We start from the raw sequence: 17,460 nt of genomic DNA, 5'->3' as shown, positions 1-17,460 counted from the left end.
CTCTCTCTGCATCTCCGGCAATTCATCCTACGTTTGTACTTGCCTGCTGCTCGCGGTGGTGCACCGTAAATGTCTCCCTCTGGGCCGCTTCCTCACCAAGCCGTCAACACCAAGCGTGCTTCAAGACAACAGATGAGCAAAAGAAAAAGACAATGTCTACGGAAAAAACTGCAGATCCTTTGTCCATGGAAGAGGATGCAGCCCCTCAGTCTACGGAACAAACTACAGATCCTCTGTCTGTTGAAGAGACTGCAGATCCTCTATCTTTGACTTCACTTCTTTTGCCTATGGAAGATACTGCAGCCCCTCAGTCTACGGAACAAACTGCAGATCCTCTGTCTTTGGCTGCAATTCTTTCGCCTATCGAAGATACTGCAGATCCTCTGTCTTTGACTGGAATTCTTTTGTCTACGGAAGATACTGTAGCGCCTCAGTCTACGGCACAAACTGCGCAACCTCTCTTTTGGCTGCTCCAGCTGGAAGCTCTACTCTGTGAACGCTTCAGAGAGCTCGGGCATCAATTCGCACAGGTCCGGGAGGAGATTGTCACCCATGTGGCAAACGTGATTGCGGATTCGGCCGAGCAGGACTCATGGGACGCCCGCAAGTTTACTTGGCTGATGCTCCGGGAATGGCAGGACAACGGTGAGTCCCCCCCAAGCTGTAGGGGTGTCGTCGAGTTTGCGTCCCATGACAACCGACCCGGGGTGGCTGACGACAACGTCAAACAGCCCTCACCGACAAGGTATTCCCTGAAGAGCCGCCACCGCAGGACCTCTACCGTATAGACGTGTCCAGGATCGAGTCCCTCCGCTACCTGCCCAGAGATAGCTGCCTCCGCCCGTGGGACCACGCCTGTCTGTGCGCCGCGGAGCTCTGCAACACCATCCGCCTGGCCGTCAACACGAACGTCGTGCTGTTCCAAGACGTCCTCGAGGCGAAGCGGATAAGGCGTCCCGTCGGAGATCCGCCCCGGGACGCCGCCGTCGTGGGCCAGTCGAGGGCCGAGGAGCCCCTGGTAGACGGCGACTTTCTCTGCTGGTCCGACTATTTGGATCGGCTGGAGAGCGAGCTTCTCAGGGCGCGACAGGCGATTACGGCGGTCAAAAAGCAGAATCTCGAAATGGCTAGTAGATTGTCCGAGACGCAGGCTGAACTCAGCCAGGCCCGAAGATCCTTGGGTTTATGACCAACCTCGTGAGAAGCGAGAATATTTAGCAGCCTAGGCTGGGGCCGCTCGGTGCCTTGCTACTCTTATTTTTGTTGATTTTCTTCTTCTTGTCAGCGTTAGTTCAAACAGGACTCGAAAGCGATAGGCAAAGCCAGGTAGACTGTAGGATTAAAGAATAAAAGAGTTTTGTATCACAAAAAAACCTACTAATCTTGCCAGCATGTAATAAGACACAATCGCCGAGCCCCCGTCTGGTAGCACGTCGCATCTATATCCAACCCGCCATGTGATGGAATTGATTCATGATGATCTCATTAAAGTATTATCAGAGCTAAATATCAGGTTATATACACCCCGCATTCTCGTGACATCATAGCAACATAGGAAATATGCAGTACAGCTCATTAGTCGCTTCCCAATCTCTTACAGTTTTCTTCTCTCCCAAAGACAAAAAAAAAAGGAGGGTCATTTAAACGAGAGAATTTCCAGCAGAATCAAAAAGACATCTAATGCAACCGCTCCTTAATGTACACGGTTGCCGCCAGCCCGGCGCAGCACCTCGTGCTCATCTCATGCCTGCACCATGAACACTTGACTGCCGTCGACAAGGCGCCGGCATATCCGTACTTGTCGACGGGACTCAGAACACTCTCTGGGTTGGCCATGGCCTCGTACAAATTACTCGGCATGTCGTGGTAGTACTTGCAGTTGCAGCACTCGACAAACACCTTGGCGACGGGCTCCCTGTCGGACGTGCTCAGCAAGGGGGTGGATTTATGGCGCAGAGAGCGGCCGACAATGTCGGGGACAGAGGGCAGGCTCTTTTCGGTTACGGGCGAGTCGGAGTCGGAGTCTGGGAGGACAAAGGACACTGGTGGTCCGAGGCGTTGCTTGTGCGCGCGCTTCCTCGAGGTATGTTGCTGGGGAAGCGGAGTTTTGAGACGACGAACCGGGCTGGTTATACTTTGACCGAAGCCTGAGGGGCTTTTCCTTTTGTGGCAGGGGCATGCTTGCGTCTGTGGTGAGTGTAGATTGGGAGTTTGATCGTCGACGGAGGCCGGGAGGTTGGACGGCGATGTCATTGTATACGTCGAGCACTTTTTCGGCGACTGCTTGAATGTGATCCATTTCGTCTTCTGAATTATCCGTGCTATGGAGAGGATATGTGGTGGTTGGTGGTGCGGGTAGTGATTTTTCTTTGCCGCGTTGCAGCTCCAGGGGTTCGGGTCTGCTAGGCTCCAGAGCCATGCTCTTTTCAGACTGCGGTCGTGAAGTAGCCGGCGTGCTGACGATGGAAGTGGAGTGAAAGTCTTCGGAGCCAGAGTCCTCGGACGAACTGCCTGGGAGCTGGAAGCCGGGTGAGGGTATATACGTGGCCGACTGGCTGATGGACACCGGGGCTTCGATGGCCTTACCCTTAGCCGTGTCCTTGAACTGGAATCCTCCATCTCCGCATAGTGGAAAGGATCGCCGAGTTGGAGCGTCTTGGACAGGAGACGGCTGTGGGCTGCTGCTGTGCCTGGGAGACGGCAAAGGCGGTATCGATCCGTCCAGACTCAACGTGGAGTTTCTCTTGGAACTTCGCCTGGGTGGTTCGGGGGGAGGCGAGGACGGAGCCGTATCAAAAGTATCGCCCGTTGAGCAGGACGAAATTGACACATTATTACTGTGGTCCAATTTCGGCTTCTTCTCTAGCATCTTCTCTCGTGGCGGCGGACTAGCAGGAAACACGACATGCATCGGCTTTTGGGGGGATGCGGCGCTCGTTGGCCTCGTTGGGTCAAAAAGAAGTGCATCTCTTGGCTCGGAAATCGTTTGCTTCAAGTCTACAGCCACTGCACCAGGCCCGTTGAGATGAGCATCATTGTCCAAACCCATGTGTGACCCGGGCCGAGAGAGAGTCCTCAGACCAACTTTGGCACGCCACTTGTCGATCGTGTTAAGATCAGGGACGGCAGGTGCTGTTGGTGAAACAAGCGACATGGTCTTATGATGGTATTTGGTTTTGCTTCTGGTGATGGGCGGGTATCGACGCTGGTCTTCGCCATCGACGCCAGCTCTATGTAGTGGTGGCGGCGACTTTAGTGGTGCAGACCATCTGTCAGTCTGTTTGCCTTTGCGAAGAGCAGGGTGAATATTCGATTCATCTTCCACGGCTTGGTGATCGAGAGCCTGTTGCGCCGTGGCATTTCGTTGCATCTCAAGTTTTATGCCGCCGATAAAGCTCGAGTCTACGCCATGATCTACCGATGAACGGCGAAACTCGAAGGGGGCTCTGAGGAGAGATACAAACGATCCCGAGCGGCTCCGAGCCTTTCGAGGAGGTTTACTGGTGTTATTGACCGCCGTGGAGCTATCTGCTCGCTCCCGTCGACGGCCCCGGTTCGCATCGACATCAGACGCAGAGGCATGTTGCATCGAATAGGGCGAGCTCGCAGGCGGCTGCTTGACTAGCTTCTTCGACTTTCCATTTCTCGACTCCTCCCTCTCCCTCCTCTCCGTCTTCTTCTCTGTCTTTCGTCTCTCATACGCCTCCCAACTCGGCGAGTGGCATGGCGCAGGTGCCGACTCGGTAGGAGGGAACTCAAACGAAACGACCTTGGGATACTTGTCGCTGGGCGTAGGGACAATAGTGGAATCCTCATCCCTGGGCGAGTAGTCTCTACCGTGACCCGCGAATAAATCAGATCCGCTCATGGTGATGGGTGCGCTAGCATTGATGGCAAGAGGGGGTAGTTGTGGAGGCAAAGAAGGATCACGAGGCGGCATATTGCTTTTTGGCCGATTCCTCTGCATGTTTCCTTGTGTTCGACGAGTGAGTATGCCCGGGCGAGTAGGGGTGGCGTTTTTGATAACCGCTGTGGTGGCGGGTTGAGAAGTTGCGTTTGAGGGTGCGGACGGTTGTGAATGTGCGTGAAGGCGACCAAACTGTGAACAGTAAGCCTTGTAAGTCGGGATTCAGAACATGGGCCGTACAGAGGCCCGAGTGCGTGATGAAACCTGCACAGGAGTGGAATCGAAAGAGCGAGAGAAGAGAAAAAGAAGAATCTGCACAAGTACAGATACACGGTAGACTCTGAATGTGCGGCAGGTTCTTACCATATATTGCTTTTCGAGGTCCAACATGCGTTGCAGGCTGTTGGAGCGGCCCGACGGATTGTTGGATTCGGACATGGCCGCAACTCACAAACTAAGGACGAAGTGGTTGGGCTGGCAGACCAGTAGACGCTAACAGCTGGCCGACAGCTGCCAGCCGTGGGTGCGGGAGCTTGCCAACTAGAAAGTATGGACTGTGAAGTCCCCAACGGGCTCGGGCGACCACGACTTGAATGATGATGCAATGAATGCGGCGGCTGAAATGGCTGGCCAGCACCGACTTTTGTTTTTTCTCCTCCTTTGTTTTGTTCTGGTCCGTTGCGCCCTTTTTCAGATGCAACGTCCGAAACACACCCAAGGGGGCTGGCTTTGTCGTCTCTAAAGAGTGGTGGCGCGATGCGGGCAGTGGGCAAGATTCAAGAATAGAGTCGCTGGTCGAGACGAGCGCGATTTTGTCGATCAGGGGCAGATTTGTCGTTAAGAACGAGTACACAAATTTTTAACCTTGGATATTATTGGCACTGCACGAGTTGCAGAACAGGCAGCGTACCGGAAAGCGTGGAGAGTCGAGTTCGTTGATAGTATTAGATAGATGGTATGTGTATGAGCAGACCACGATAAATGCAGCAAACCCTCAAAAAGTCACAAGGGGCCGATCGGGTCGAGCCAGGAACCATTGACCATATGTATCCGTGGACGGAAAAAAAATCACCATCCCAGCTGAACAACTGACAGGACCCGGTCACACCAGACATGCAGAGGTGCAGTAGGGCGCCTGTCTGGTCCTGGAGATCCGGGTCGATCGCGGCCTGAATACGAGGGGCTTGGTCGAGGGTGGTGTGGCCCGCGCTGGTTGGAGCAGACAACACAGTCAGAGGTTGAATGTTGGACATGAGACAATACGCGAGGTGGTACGGAAGTGAGAACAATTGCCTTTGTGTCATGACACAAGAACCAAGATGCACGGACGGCCATACTTGCAGCACCTGTTGTTCCCTCAGGATCGTCAGATTCCTTTACAACGCCGGCTTGAATGGTTCCAACCCCCCGGTTCGCCCTGGTTCCATCTTGATTCACTGATGGATGCTGGCCTGATACCAAGGCGTCCGACGTAGGGACACGGTGCCGCCGCGTACACAAAGCGACAATCGTAGGATGCGAAGCGACAAAGTCGAGCGCGCCATTCGAATAGGACCGGCCGATGATACAGCAGCATCTCATGCTCCTCTTCCGCAAGCCCGAGCACGTAACATGGAGGCGGAGGTTCCGCCCTCAGCTGCTCCCGCACCATGGCACACCGCCAGCTCGGCTCATGTTCCCGCAGGCGGTGCCGGCCGTGGCGTCTTTACAGCACTGGCGGCCCGTCCAAAGAATTAGTAGTTTGGCGCTTGCTGTTGGCGCTGGACACGAAGTTGTCATGCGGGTTTCATCATGGCGGCCAGCAAAATACGAACTGTGGCGCGACTTTGTGTTGCATGGTTGGCAGCTGGCAGTCCTCCAGTGGCCGAGTCTGGCTGGCAACTTTTGCTCGATGCCCCGCCAGCCCGCCCCACTCTTCGTCTCCTGCCACCCCTGCCACTTGTTTCCTGCCTCCGGCCACTGCCCCACCTTCCCCCCTCCCCGGGCTCGTCCACCCCGGTTGGCGGGCTCTCTCAATCGAAATCTGCATCTGCATGGCTTCATCTTCCAGGCTCTGTCCCGTATGCCTGCGTCCGTAATTAGAATAGACCTGGGCCTGGTAAACGTCATGCACGGACTATCCTTGCCACGGTTATTCCGCAAGTGGGTGGTGTTTCCGGCGCTCGTGTCCAACAGCATCTTTGCATTTTGCGTCGAGAGTTGATGCCAAGCACGTCTCGAATACATACTTGGTACTAGTATTACCGACACTCCGGCAAGGCTGCTGGAATCATGGCTCGCTCTGGAGAACGAGAGGCTGGACCCTCATCACGTGGCCGCCCTCCACAATAGCCACCTACTCCTTGGGCGGCCAGATAACCGCCCCGGAATTATCCCTACACTTACGGGCTCTCAAGTCCCACGAAAACCTGCAAGTTCCACAGACAATTCCTCCTCTCTCGGCCTCGGCTGCGATCTGCCTCCTTTGGCACGTCATGTCATTGCCGCCGCGACATTTTTTCGATGGGTGTAGAGGCTTGATGCTGGACAAGTGCTGCGGCGGCCAGAGCAGCATCCCAGCCTCGTCCCTACATTTGCTGCCCTCCGGATCCCAATACTTCCCGCAAGCTTTGCAGACAGCTTGACCTGTCTCGCGCTGTGCCGTCGTCTGCCCTCCTTCGCACTGGATTCGGCCGGCTCCAGCGCTACACGTTTTGAATGGCCAGAGCAGCACGCCCGCCGCATCTCTGCATTTGCCCTCGTCGGGGTACCAGTTGGAGCCGCAAATACCACAGACAGCCTGTCCTGTCTGGAGCTGCGCCGCCGTTTGCCCGCCTCCACACTTGGTGCTGTCATGATGGACACACGTCGATTCAGCGGGCGGCTCTCGTGGCCAGAGAATTGCCCCCGTCTTGTCCTTACACTGGCCATCTTGAGGGGACCACGCCAGCCCGCAAACGCCACAGGCAGCACGTCCTATTTCGAGCTCTGCTGCGGTGGGCATCTCAAGCTCCATTGCCTTTTTACGGACCTTGGTACAAGCATCCTTCAGGTTCGTCTTGAGCTGTTGCTCGTCCGGCGGGGTCTCGTCAACGCGTTCGCAGGTGCGGAGAACGTCGTTGACGCTAATCAACCGCATCTTATTTCTCTTCCCGTATGATAGGAGCTGCAGGTCTTGTGGCCGCCGCCTTGGGCCCTCTAGTATCCAAAAGACCTGCTTAAAGAAGTTGATTAGCGCTGCCTGGTTGTCATTACCGCTGATGTCGTTCCGTCGCGGCCCTCCAATATACTCCTGGAACTCGTTAATACTATCGTCAAGCTCTTTCACAGCCCACCCAATCGGGTGATCCCACTGGCGCAGCTGGTTCAGCACGTTACGCAAATAGGGAGCCAGAACATTAAATCCCACCAATGTGCCCGCTTTTGCGTAGACACGGAAACCAGTTGCGAGTGATTTTGGCTTCGCCGGGTCCATCGGCCCACTGGGAGAAGTCTTTGGCTTGGTCGGTTTGCTTTGCGGCTGGCCAAGCTGCTTTATGCAATTGTCGTTGCCGTTGCCGGTACATACCGCGTCAATCATGTCGTCTAGACTTTTGCTCACAGGCAGTGTCTTGAATTGCTTCCAAGTGTCCTCGTCCCAAGCTGTAGACAGTCGAGGGAACCCAGCGAGCTGTGGTGCCTCGCCATTACCTCTTAGCTTTTGGAAGTTTGGGTTGAAGTGTGGGTTCTTGTGAAAGCGCTTCAACTGTCCCCTCCGCAGCTTGTCTTGAGTTTTCTTTCCGACTTTGGGGTCAGCAAAATCATGCTTATATGTGACTTCCCACCAGCCTTCAATCTGCTCAAATGGGATAAAGCCAATAGCTGCATGCTCGTTTTGCGCGGGGTATGGTGAGTATTTCCCAAGAGATCGATTTACATCAACCATCCTTTTGTCGGCGTGGATCTTGTAAATGTAGCCCTTCTCGCCTGGATCTTCGTCGTTGACAGCGAATGTAAGGGATGTGGCAGGGTCGGCGCTCGTCGAGACATATCGTGTAAACTGAGCCGTGTCTCCAGCCGCATGACGAAACAGGCTGCTGCCGTCTTCCAATTCTTCCCAGGACAGTTGATCCCCTGAGAGTATCCTCTGCATGCCCCGTGAGTAAAACCCCCCATCATTTTGAACTTGTTTTGGGGTTCTCTGTATCTCGCCGCGGTAGACGTGTCGCGGAAATTCGTCATCAAATCCTCCGGATTCAGCGTCTACGCCGCGACGCTCAAGTGTCGGTTCGAAGCTGTGTCCCGGCTTCAAGTGGCCCTGACACAACCCAAACAGCAGCAGCGGCGTGGCTATCGAGACCCAAGGACTCGCCTTCATCGTGAAAGAATGCGCAGGAAATCCCTATCACAACAGGGCCGCGGTGGCACTGGCAAGTACCCAAGTTGAAGGGTGCCTGTTTGCTTTTCGCGACGTAAATTGCAAAGGAACAAGCATTATATAGTGTACAAAGAATGCAGTCGCAACAAAATGTCAGGGCCACGCCCTCACCTTTTCCCCTACCCATCTCGAAGGATGTAAGCGAAGAAGGAACTCGAAAAGTGGGGGCATGGCAGGAATACTCTGGAGATGCTTGAATTACTACTAGGGTTGTGATCCGTTACCCAAGTCAAAAACTAATGATTGTATCTATTGATGCTCTCGTGTGTTCTTGTCGACCGGGGGGAGACTTTCTTGCCCCCGCCAGGTTACACCAGCGCACGCCGCTATGGCTGTACGTAATCCTACGCTTAAATGTCTGGTTGAGGGTAGTGGAATATTCAAATTCCATCCATGTGACGTTGTGAGGGTACGAGCAAGGTCGGGTGAGACTTGGATGAAGCGATTGCTCACAAGAACAGGAAGGGCTTCCCAAGAAAGCCCCAAGTCGAGCTATCCGAGTCCTAAAGTGGGGCCGTTTCCTTGCAATCCAGTTGCGACAAGAAAACGGTGAAGATGTAATGCTATAAGAGGAGTTGTAGCTGAATCAAGGCATGACTCCAAGCCTTCTATGTGCACTTATCACATCGTCTCTACAACCTTAGAACAACGACAAAAGAAGTCAATTAAGCTTTTTCGTTTTTTCTACATTCTACAGTTACCTTGACCAGCCACCCTTTACTTCCAGGCAAATAATGATGTAAGCATCGTGCAAGCACTCTATTAACACAACATGTCGGCTGTACTTGAGCCAGAAAACCCCAACAGACCACGTAGGAAGAATACGTTGGTAATCTTGAAAATCAAATATTACATGGATTATTGCACATTAGAATAACCCGAGTGTGCCTACTAGCCAAAACTCTAGATATGACAATAGGTCAGTAAGGGCTCAAAGCAATAACTTCCTTTATCTAATAACAGTCTTAGGTACAGGAGGTTCGCTGTTTGTCTCAAGACTTACCTAGGGAGTTAACTAAAAGGCTTTATTTATACGAGAAGTGGTGCGAACCTTTTGCCCTGGGTCCCGTGATCGTAGCCCTTGTGTAACCGTAGAGACTTGACACGCTTAGAATCCTTAGTGCCAATGAAGATACACCATGTTAAATAACAGTGCGCTGTGGAGAAAAGTGCTATTGTGGACATTCAAGGGCCAGGCACGACAGAATAGGCAGTTCTAGACAAAGGATAATGGTTCTAATAGGGCTAGTTGTATGGAGCATCATCCTAGAGAATGACTTTTGAAGGATGAAGACCCTATCAAACCGTATCTTGAAAGGATTCCTCCCACACATTTGCTCCCCACTGCGGTGCTGGTCCCACGGGTCACAAGGGACTCGGGAGTGGGACACAGCACGAGTAGGGTATTGAAAATAAACTTGATACATTGAATAACACAACAACCGGTGTCGAAGAGTGTGCGTTACACCAGGACTCACGGAAAAGGGAATATTTATATACTTGTATAGTTCTTTAGGTTTTTCTATTGTATTTAAAAGCTATTTATTACTTATAAAAAGTATAAGCTGTTAAGGCTTAAACTGGGACGCAAATAGAAAAGCCAATATACGTGGCGGATAGAGCTTGGTAACCCTGCCAAGGAACCTCCGTTCAAGGACGGACGTTGGTTTCACGGTAAAAGAGATTTTGCAGAGTCACAACAGATGGGCAAGAAAAAAAAGAATTTAAACCGCGCAACGCGGCAATAAGAGGACGGCCGCGCAGCCTCGGCATCATAGGGGAGCAAGTATTAAATTTTAACGAACCTAATCAATGCTCAGTTTCTCCCAAGTTGCACAAGGTACTTGTCACTCCGCCTTCTTGACATAGAATGAAAAAAGAGGGTCTTCATTGCCTTGCTCAGACATGTCCACCTCGATAGTCCCCAACTCAGAAAGGGAATAGACATCGACTCTGTTGTCGAACATGCCCGCTACTTGCTTCGGGAAAACCCACAACTCGCTCATCTTATCGTACCCTACAGGCATGCGGCGACCCATGACACATACGTAATCTAATGCTCCGGAGTTCTTCCCAAACAAGAGCCTGTCACTGCCAGCAACCTGACCAAAGTTGAAGGCTTGGAGGCTGAAAAGCGGCTTCTCCCCTGGCTTGTCGTCGATGTCTGTCATTGTTACACGGAAAAGGCCCAACAGATCGTGAAGCCCAACAAAGGGGCTTCGCCGATACAGGACTTATTAGTTACACAGCTAGAACACGTGCCCGGGCAAGGACCCTAGGCCTAGGCGTTCCTTTCATGTATATAAGGCGGTTACCCTCCTCTTCCTTTCTCGTAGCAACTCAGGACCTTTGACATCCTACGAGATTATTATTGAATTGAGCCCTTTTGCTCCAAGCCTTCATATTGAACCCTTGTCACAGTCATTGTGGGAATAGGGTTAGCGCTAGGGACAGTTGGCCAGGGACCATGTATCTTGTGGTCACTTTCACAGTGAGTGTAGAGGTTGTCCTTCACGCGAAGACGTCGTCCGAAATATGTCACTTTCTTGAGTGAATCCTTCCCCGACTAGTTAGCGCCAAGCTCGACGGGAAACCGCCATGTTACTTACCAAGACTTTCAAATGAAAATCCTAAGGGCTTGGGTACTGCGGTCTTGTCGCCGCGTGATCTGGGTTCGCAATGACTTTGGCAACCTGAAATGGTCGTTAGGAGCGCGCGCAAAGTCACAGCGGGGATGTGCTTTGAAGATACCCAGTCCTTGTACCCTGCCACCACATTACTTGCTTCATCATCCAAAGATGTCTTACTCTTTCTGCCGTCTACATAGTGATTTTCATCAACTGTGGTAACCCAGGTTAGAGACGGAGATGAAACGCTTAGTTCGTGGAATGGGAGTAGCATACTCGCACGGAGAGCAGTCTGAATGGAAAGGTATTCGGTGAAGTCGATGGCAACTGACCAGCTCTGTCATGTTTCAGCTTCACACAGTCGTATGCAACGTTGCCATGGAGTGTTGGCTTACCTGGATTGTCGCAACTGAGTAATCGAAAGGCTTGAAGTATTTGCGGGGGTCGAAACCGCGGATGTTGGTGTATTCATCAAGAATCGCACTGCAGATGTGTTAGCCTCAATATTTTCCGGTCGAGGTACGAACTGCTTACTATCGCTTCTCTTTATGCTCATTGGCTTTAATCAAAAATTTATCGGCGAAAGCCTTGAGTTGGAGGAGGCTGGAAGAAGGATCATCTACTTCTGGCATACTATCTGGAAAAACTCCAACATACACCATGTTTATTTTCACCTCGGAGTGTTTATGGATCTTCTCCATGCTGCTCTTCATCTCCTGCGTGACCTGGATTTCGGCTCCGTACGCACTGAATGCAACTTTGGCCCTATGCAGTGGGTTGTATTAGCATGAGAGCCATTGTTTGCCTTGGGGCACGGCACGTACGACTGCTCAATCTCTGTTTGCTCGCTTGAGTTGGTGGTGAATATGGACACCCGACCAAAGAGAGCCCCGCCAGTTACAAAGTCTTGAATGCTATTAGAAAACGGCCATGAAGCGACATCACCTGCGGCTGACATTACCACTGATGAAGCGATCGCCATAAGTTTCATGGGGGTTTTCCGGGTCTTCCCAATTGAACTTGTATTTCAGCCTTGCGCTTAGCTGTTTCTGAACATCGACCCTGACCAAATATGTCAAGAAACTTTGCTCAAACTGGGCATGGCACATGGTGAGAATCATGGAGGAATATTTTGCTCAGGGTTATACGCGACATATTGGGCCAGTGCAAAATTAGACCGGTTACATCCTCAGAGCAGCCCACGTGTTACCATAAGCATCGAATCTTCCACAGCAAGGACTAGGTCCGACTTCTGAAGATGTAGATTTTGGGCCGGGGATGACCCCAGAAGGGCCAGTTTATCTGATGGCAACCAGTCCAGAAACTAGCAAACAGGACAAGGGAACTTTGTCTCCTTCACCATAGAAGTACTATAATGATCCGCGTACTAGACATAGAAGATGGCGAGATTGGCTTGGTACAAAGCTCAGCGCCCTAGAGCCTACGTGAACAACCAAAAATACGGAATAGCAAAAGGCCCGCCCTTAGGATACAACAAGTTGAGTCCTTTCTGTACAACAAGTTGGCTCCCGACCACTGTTTCGGAGGATGTCCGAGACTGACTGTTATCACCCCTTCCCCTCCATTGAGGTCTTGGAGTTGTCTCTACAATTGTGGATTACCTCCTTATATGTCTCCCGACTCCTCTCATTTCTGTTACGACTTGAGCACCAAGAACTGAGACCTCACCAGTCCCCTCCTACTCAGCAAACAAGCGGCTTAAACGGTGAAACGCCTGTGGAAAGCCATGTAGTATATTAATCCTTACCAGCCTCAGAGAAGTAATGCAAGGCGCCGCCAACAAATGGCATTGACGTTGTAATACGTACAGCAACCCAGAGTTACATCAGAGTCTGTCTTGCCGTTGGTACTATCTAGCGTGACAGGCAAAAGAAAGCTGAAGCATGGTTCAAAGGACTGGAGTGAGGATAAAGACGGCAAAGAACAAGTCAATATAACCACCCCAAAATGCTAGAATCGCAAGCAATGCGACGGGATATTGGACGGGGCAGGTTATTATATTGTGCAGCGGATAGTCGTTTTCTATTGTCTTCTTCCGGTCTACGACTGGCACAAGTCATCTGCCGCCTGCAGCGACCGGCCGTTCAACCCCAGCGAGGGTTGCTTAGTCTTTCAGCATAGAGCTTGACCTGGCCATGTTTGGACACTTGCACTCGAAGACTCAATATGTCGGGTTAGATTCAGATATGTCTCGTTTGACTGGCGTGTTTCATGGACAGCATGGCCGTTGTGCAGGCAAGTACGTACGCTCTGCCGAGTTTGTATTCACTACCTGATGCAAACCATCTCGTTGCTCTTGTTGAGACGACAGTTCAACTAGCAATTCTTGTTTGGAGTCCGATCTTACCCCAGCAATTCAGCCCACATAGCCACGACTCCAGTGTGATGATTTTGGAGGCGCTAGTTAAGAGTTCCAAGAGGAAGGAGCGACAAACCACAGAGAGGGTGTGGAGAGACAGATGTATAACCTCGCCGGGGGGAGAGTAGGAATAGAGGATGTCTTTAAATGTTGCTGGACAGAATGTTTACCCAAGAACCATGAAATGTTGGATGTTGCGCGCGGGTAGTGCTAGCATCTTTGAGTCATGGAAAAGGAGACCGTAGTAAGCAATTAAAACGCGATGAGTTACTGACAAGGGTGGGTTTCCTATGGACATCTCGGCGGCTCTGGTAAGAGTCCCGGTAGGCGCAAATGCCTCTGCGCTGAAATATAGATGTACTTCTCTGCCACGGGCATAACAGTCGGTGTAGCCGAGTTTCAAATGGCGCATGGTGTCAGGGTAGATGGTTTTCCTGAAGAGCCATTCAGCCAAAATGCCAAAAATGAAATCGTGCCTTACTTATGTGTCTCGGGTTGCTCCCGCATCTGCTATAGCCTAAATCTCTTTCCGCTTGTCGTGCTTACAAAATTTCGTACCATGCAGTCTTGTTAAGGGAACTAGATGCCCGTATCCTAGTTGCTGGCTACTCATAACGTAGGTTTGTCTTTCGTATCGGACTTGGCAATTTCGTGCATGTTCGACCATTTTCGAGATTCCATATCTCGATTCCATGTAAAGTGTGCAATCCCAAGCTATGTCAAAAAGTAACTTCTTTGGCACATAGCCCATTCTCTTCCCACTGTACTGCTGGGAATCGCATGCTTCTAGTGTCACTCTTTGCCTGTCCTGCTTGTCTAGTACAACTGACCGATAATGCTGACTGGCCCATAGACTGACTTGGAAAATATCGAAAACAATTGAAACATACATATAGGACTGAGACTCGGAATTCGATATAGAATGACTGTGGTTGGGCTAATATTTGTATGCATGTCGTAGCCCACCCAGATGCCATTCCCCTTGCCTAGCAACAGTATATACATGCTCTCAAGACACCTGCAAGCGTCTTCACAAACATGGCGAATAGCATTCTGGTGGCATTGAAAGGTAGCTGGCTGATCCCAATGTGTAAATCTGTACTTGACATAATATGTGTCCAGTAGACTCGCCACAATCTGTGTATGTTATGCGGGCTTGAAAAAATACCCACTGACGACGGCAAGATTACATAATGTCAATTGGAAATTCGCCAAAGTATACATGTTCGCTCGTCCCTTTTACACAACATAAAAGAGATTTCTTAGTATTGATCAAGCAGCTTTTTGACTTTTGAACTTTTGACTCTAGACAATTCTCGAAGCTACCTTGTATTTAGCAAAATTTGAAACAGAAAGCTGAAGCTACCAATGGAGAGAGAGATCAACAAATAGCATACGCCCAGTGGGTAGTGCTAGAATTTATCAACCGTATGAGACAGAGTGATCTTGAGATCAAAAACGCGTCGCTCCGTTGGTGAGTGTTGTCCATCCCTTATATGGTTTTGACATCTTTCTTACTTGGATTAAAGGGGCAAATTTTATCTGGATGACGATAAGGACCTTGAAATTTCGGCAACGGATGTGGATAAAATCTCTGCTCCTCCTGGATATAGATGTACTGTCTCCTCATGCGGTCGAGAGCGTTCATCATCAGGAACTGAAGGAGATCTTGACCTCTATGACGGGAATACTAAGATCTGCAAGGTCTACTGGGACTGTCCTTGGGGAGACCCCAACAATTTTTTGGAGATTCGGGACTATGATTCCTCAACCTCTGATTATGTTGTTATTCTTGGGCCTTACAATACCAGTGGTGGTGCTCTTGGTAGAGTCGATATTACAGTGTCAAAACGAGTCAAAACGAGGTTAACCACATGGATGCGCGCGAGTGGCCTCGCTGTGGGTTTTGTCCTGAGCGAGTTGGGTTTTCCCACATCTTTTTTGCAAATGCAGAGGTCTGGTTCTGCTGTACGGATAGGCAATTTATACTTGAGGCGTCTTTTTACCGTCGTGCGCACTTTGCCAGGCATGGTGTCGTGAAGAAGTGGTGTAATAGTAGACATTGCTTCTGCCAGTGCAAACTTTCATTTCGGAAACCGAATATATTAGACGGCCGAAGCTGGCATCTTGGCGTCGCCTTGAAGCAGCGGTATAATAATGATATGTTCCGGGCCAGCCACGAATAACTCACATCATGGGGATCCAACAGTAAAGCGAGCTGGTCCTGCAAGAAAACAAAAAGAAAAAAAGAATTCAAATATGCCATCTCTTTGGCCTTCACCGGGGCCGTAAAACGGCCGACGGCAACGCGCACCACACTCAATGTCCCAATGCCACCAATAACAGACTTGACATTATTTTCTGCTCTGCTTTGCGTCGGAGCGCGACTATTCCATATGGTTGTCTTACGAGGGCCATCTTCTCACCGTCATGTAGACAAGACGGATCCTCGCCCGCGCAACCAAGATCTACAGGGTCTGGTCCAGCGAACTTGATAACAGTGTGATTTGCTGCCACGGTTGGGGGACTGACATGACTTGTGACGTCCATGACCCATTCGATGCCTTGCCCTTTTATTGACCGGACTTTGCCCCCGAGACCAAGGTGTTTGGATAATATCCACGAATATCTTGTAGTATACACGAATATACTATAATATAAAGAGTCATGGTTGGGTACTTGATCTACACGGCCCAATACGTCGGGCCGAGAATCCGTCAAGCACTTGCTAAACACTGTCACTATCCTCCTTCCTTGGTCCTGGCTGTCGTCCAGGAGAGCCGTGGTAAGAAGCAACGCGCCGTGAATCAGGAAGGAGGTGCCTCGTGCTCTGTGTAAACATAAACAGACGCATCCCACGTTTGTGTCGGAATTTCTTCTTTGCTTCTTCTTCTCAAATCGGACCGTCGCCATAATGGATGTCGTTATCGCCAGCAGTGTTTGCGCGTAGTGCATGTTTATACTTGCGCTCCTCACCTATCTCGGCTCGGAAAACCTCACACGGCTCACGGACCGACTCTTACGCTTGTTACACTTTATGACGCCTCGCTTGCCGGCCGTTCGAACCTGCGTCTCCAAGCGGTGCGTGCCCGGCCCCCTCCCCCCAGCGCTGACTTTTGTTTTTAGGGAGCCATTCCAGTAGGGCTCGTCAAATAATTACTGGGGGAGGGCCTGGGACTAGGGCCTGAACCAGCGCTTGTACCTCATCGTGGTGGTTCAGTCCAGTAGCCTGCTGAAGTCAAGTACGTAGTCTCAAGGTACCAGACTACAGTGGGTGAAGCCAACACAAGCAGTCGTGCTCGGCTCTGCAGACCAAAAAGGCATGTTTTTCTCCAGATGCACAAATGGATACGTCTGATGGCTAACCATTCTATTCTTGGACTCGTGCTTTCTTTCAATGTGCCGCCGCTTGATGGTGTCGCTCTCCCGTCGTCGTCTGCTGTACCAAGACCCACCACATTTGAAGCCATTCACAAAGCTACGAGAACTTATTCTACATTTTACTTTCTGCGAATCGCACCAAGGCTACGCGGGTGCAAGTCGGTCTTTTTGTGGCTTTTCCCCCACGGTTGTCCCAAGGCAATATAAAAGGACAAGGCTTCTCTCCCCCTGTCCCTCGCCTACAAAGCAAACCAGACCCGGCCGAGATGAAGCTCCTGAAGCGCTTGTTCTGCCGTGGTACGACAACCAGGCATAAAAGGCCACCCCAAGATGCTGCGACGCTGCTACATATGCCCATTGAAGTTATCCTTCTCATCATTGATCAACTGCCTCGACAAAGCTTATACACGCTTGCTCAGTCTTGCTACGCTTTACAAACTATTATTCAAGACCATTACCTCAACGCCATCGGTTCGTCGCAACATCGGACTCAATCTCTTGATTTTTTCGGCTGTCTCTCCAATGAACTCCTCAACTACTTGGTCTGCGACAGGTGTATCGGGTTCCATGCTGGCAAATATAGCAATTTTCCTCGGGGCCCATGGCGCGAATATCAATTTAATACCATGATGCCGGGTTGTAAGCGTTCAAGGCGCTGCACGTGTCGAGGCTGCCACCCTCCTCATCTCTGCTCATGTTATCGGCGCGACATGACTCATGTCCCAAAGCAGCACGTCGAGCTTGTGCTTGTTGAACGTCACAGCGGAAC

The 17,460-nt window shown here is 51.0% G+C and overlaps 5 protein-coding genes across 5 annotated transcripts; 1 reads left to right on the top strand and 4 right to left on the bottom strand.

The window, feature by feature from the left end:
- Positions 1 to 152: 152 nt before the first annotated feature.
- MAA_08099 (uncharacterized protein) lies at positions 153 to 1,189 on the top strand (the record flags this gene model as incomplete). The annotated part of the gene is made up of 2 exons (XM_007826097.1): positions 153 to 645; positions 732 to 1,189. The coding sequence occupies 2 exons, from the start codon at positions 153 to 155 to the stop codon at positions 1,187 to 1,189; spliced, it is 951 nt and encodes a 316-aa protein (XP_007824288.1).
- Positions 1,190 to 1,677: 488 nt separating this feature from the next.
- Positions 1,678 to 4,345, bottom strand: MAA_08100 (uncharacterized protein; the record flags this gene model as incomplete). Its single annotated transcript, XM_007826098.2, has 3 exons — positions 1,678 to 2,042; positions 2,122 to 4,099; positions 4,271 to 4,345. The coding sequence occupies 3 exons, from the start codon at positions 4,343 to 4,345 to the stop codon at positions 1,678 to 1,680; spliced, it is 2,418 nt and encodes an 805-aa protein (XP_007824289.2).
- A 1,897-nt stretch (positions 4,346 to 6,242) lies between these two features.
- MAA_08101 (Heat-labile enterotoxin, A chain) lies at positions 6,243 to 8,243 on the bottom strand (the record flags this gene model as incomplete). The annotated part of the gene is made up of 1 exon (XM_007826099.1): positions 6,243 to 8,243. The coding sequence occupies one exon, from the start codon at positions 8,241 to 8,243 to the stop codon at positions 6,243 to 6,245; it is 2,001 nt and encodes a 666-aa protein (XP_007824290.1).
- A 1,907-nt stretch (positions 8,244 to 10,150) lies between these two features.
- On the bottom strand, positions 10,151 to 10,474 carry MAA_11325 (uncharacterized protein; the record flags this gene model as incomplete). The annotated part of the gene is made up of 1 exon (XM_011413313.1): positions 10,151 to 10,474. One exon carries the CDS (start codon positions 10,472 to 10,474, stop codon positions 10,151 to 10,153), a length of 324 nt encoding a protein of 107 aa, XP_011411615.1.
- Positions 10,475 to 10,933: 459 nt separating this feature from the next.
- Positions 10,934 to 12,039, bottom strand: MAA_08102 (uncharacterized protein; the record flags this gene model as incomplete). The annotated part of the gene is made up of 7 exons (XM_007826100.2): positions 10,934 to 10,996; positions 11,055 to 11,267; positions 11,326 to 11,413; positions 11,465 to 11,533; positions 11,588 to 11,695; positions 11,755 to 11,844; positions 11,876 to 12,039. The coding sequence occupies 7 exons, from the start codon at positions 12,037 to 12,039 to the stop codon at positions 10,934 to 10,936; spliced, it is 795 nt and encodes a 264-aa protein (XP_007824291.2).
- Positions 12,040 to 17,460: the final 5,421 nt, after the last annotated feature.

This window comes from Metarhizium robertsii (genome assembly GCF_000187425.2).
Source record: "Metarhizium robertsii ARSEF 23 chromosome Unknown MAA_Scf_6, whole genome shotgun sequence".
NCBI lineage: Eukaryota > Fungi > Ascomycota > Sordariomycetes > Hypocreales > Clavicipitaceae > Metarhizium > Metarhizium robertsii.
Note: the sequence above shows the minus strand (reverse complement) of the source record. Positions and strands in the feature narration are given on the sequence as shown.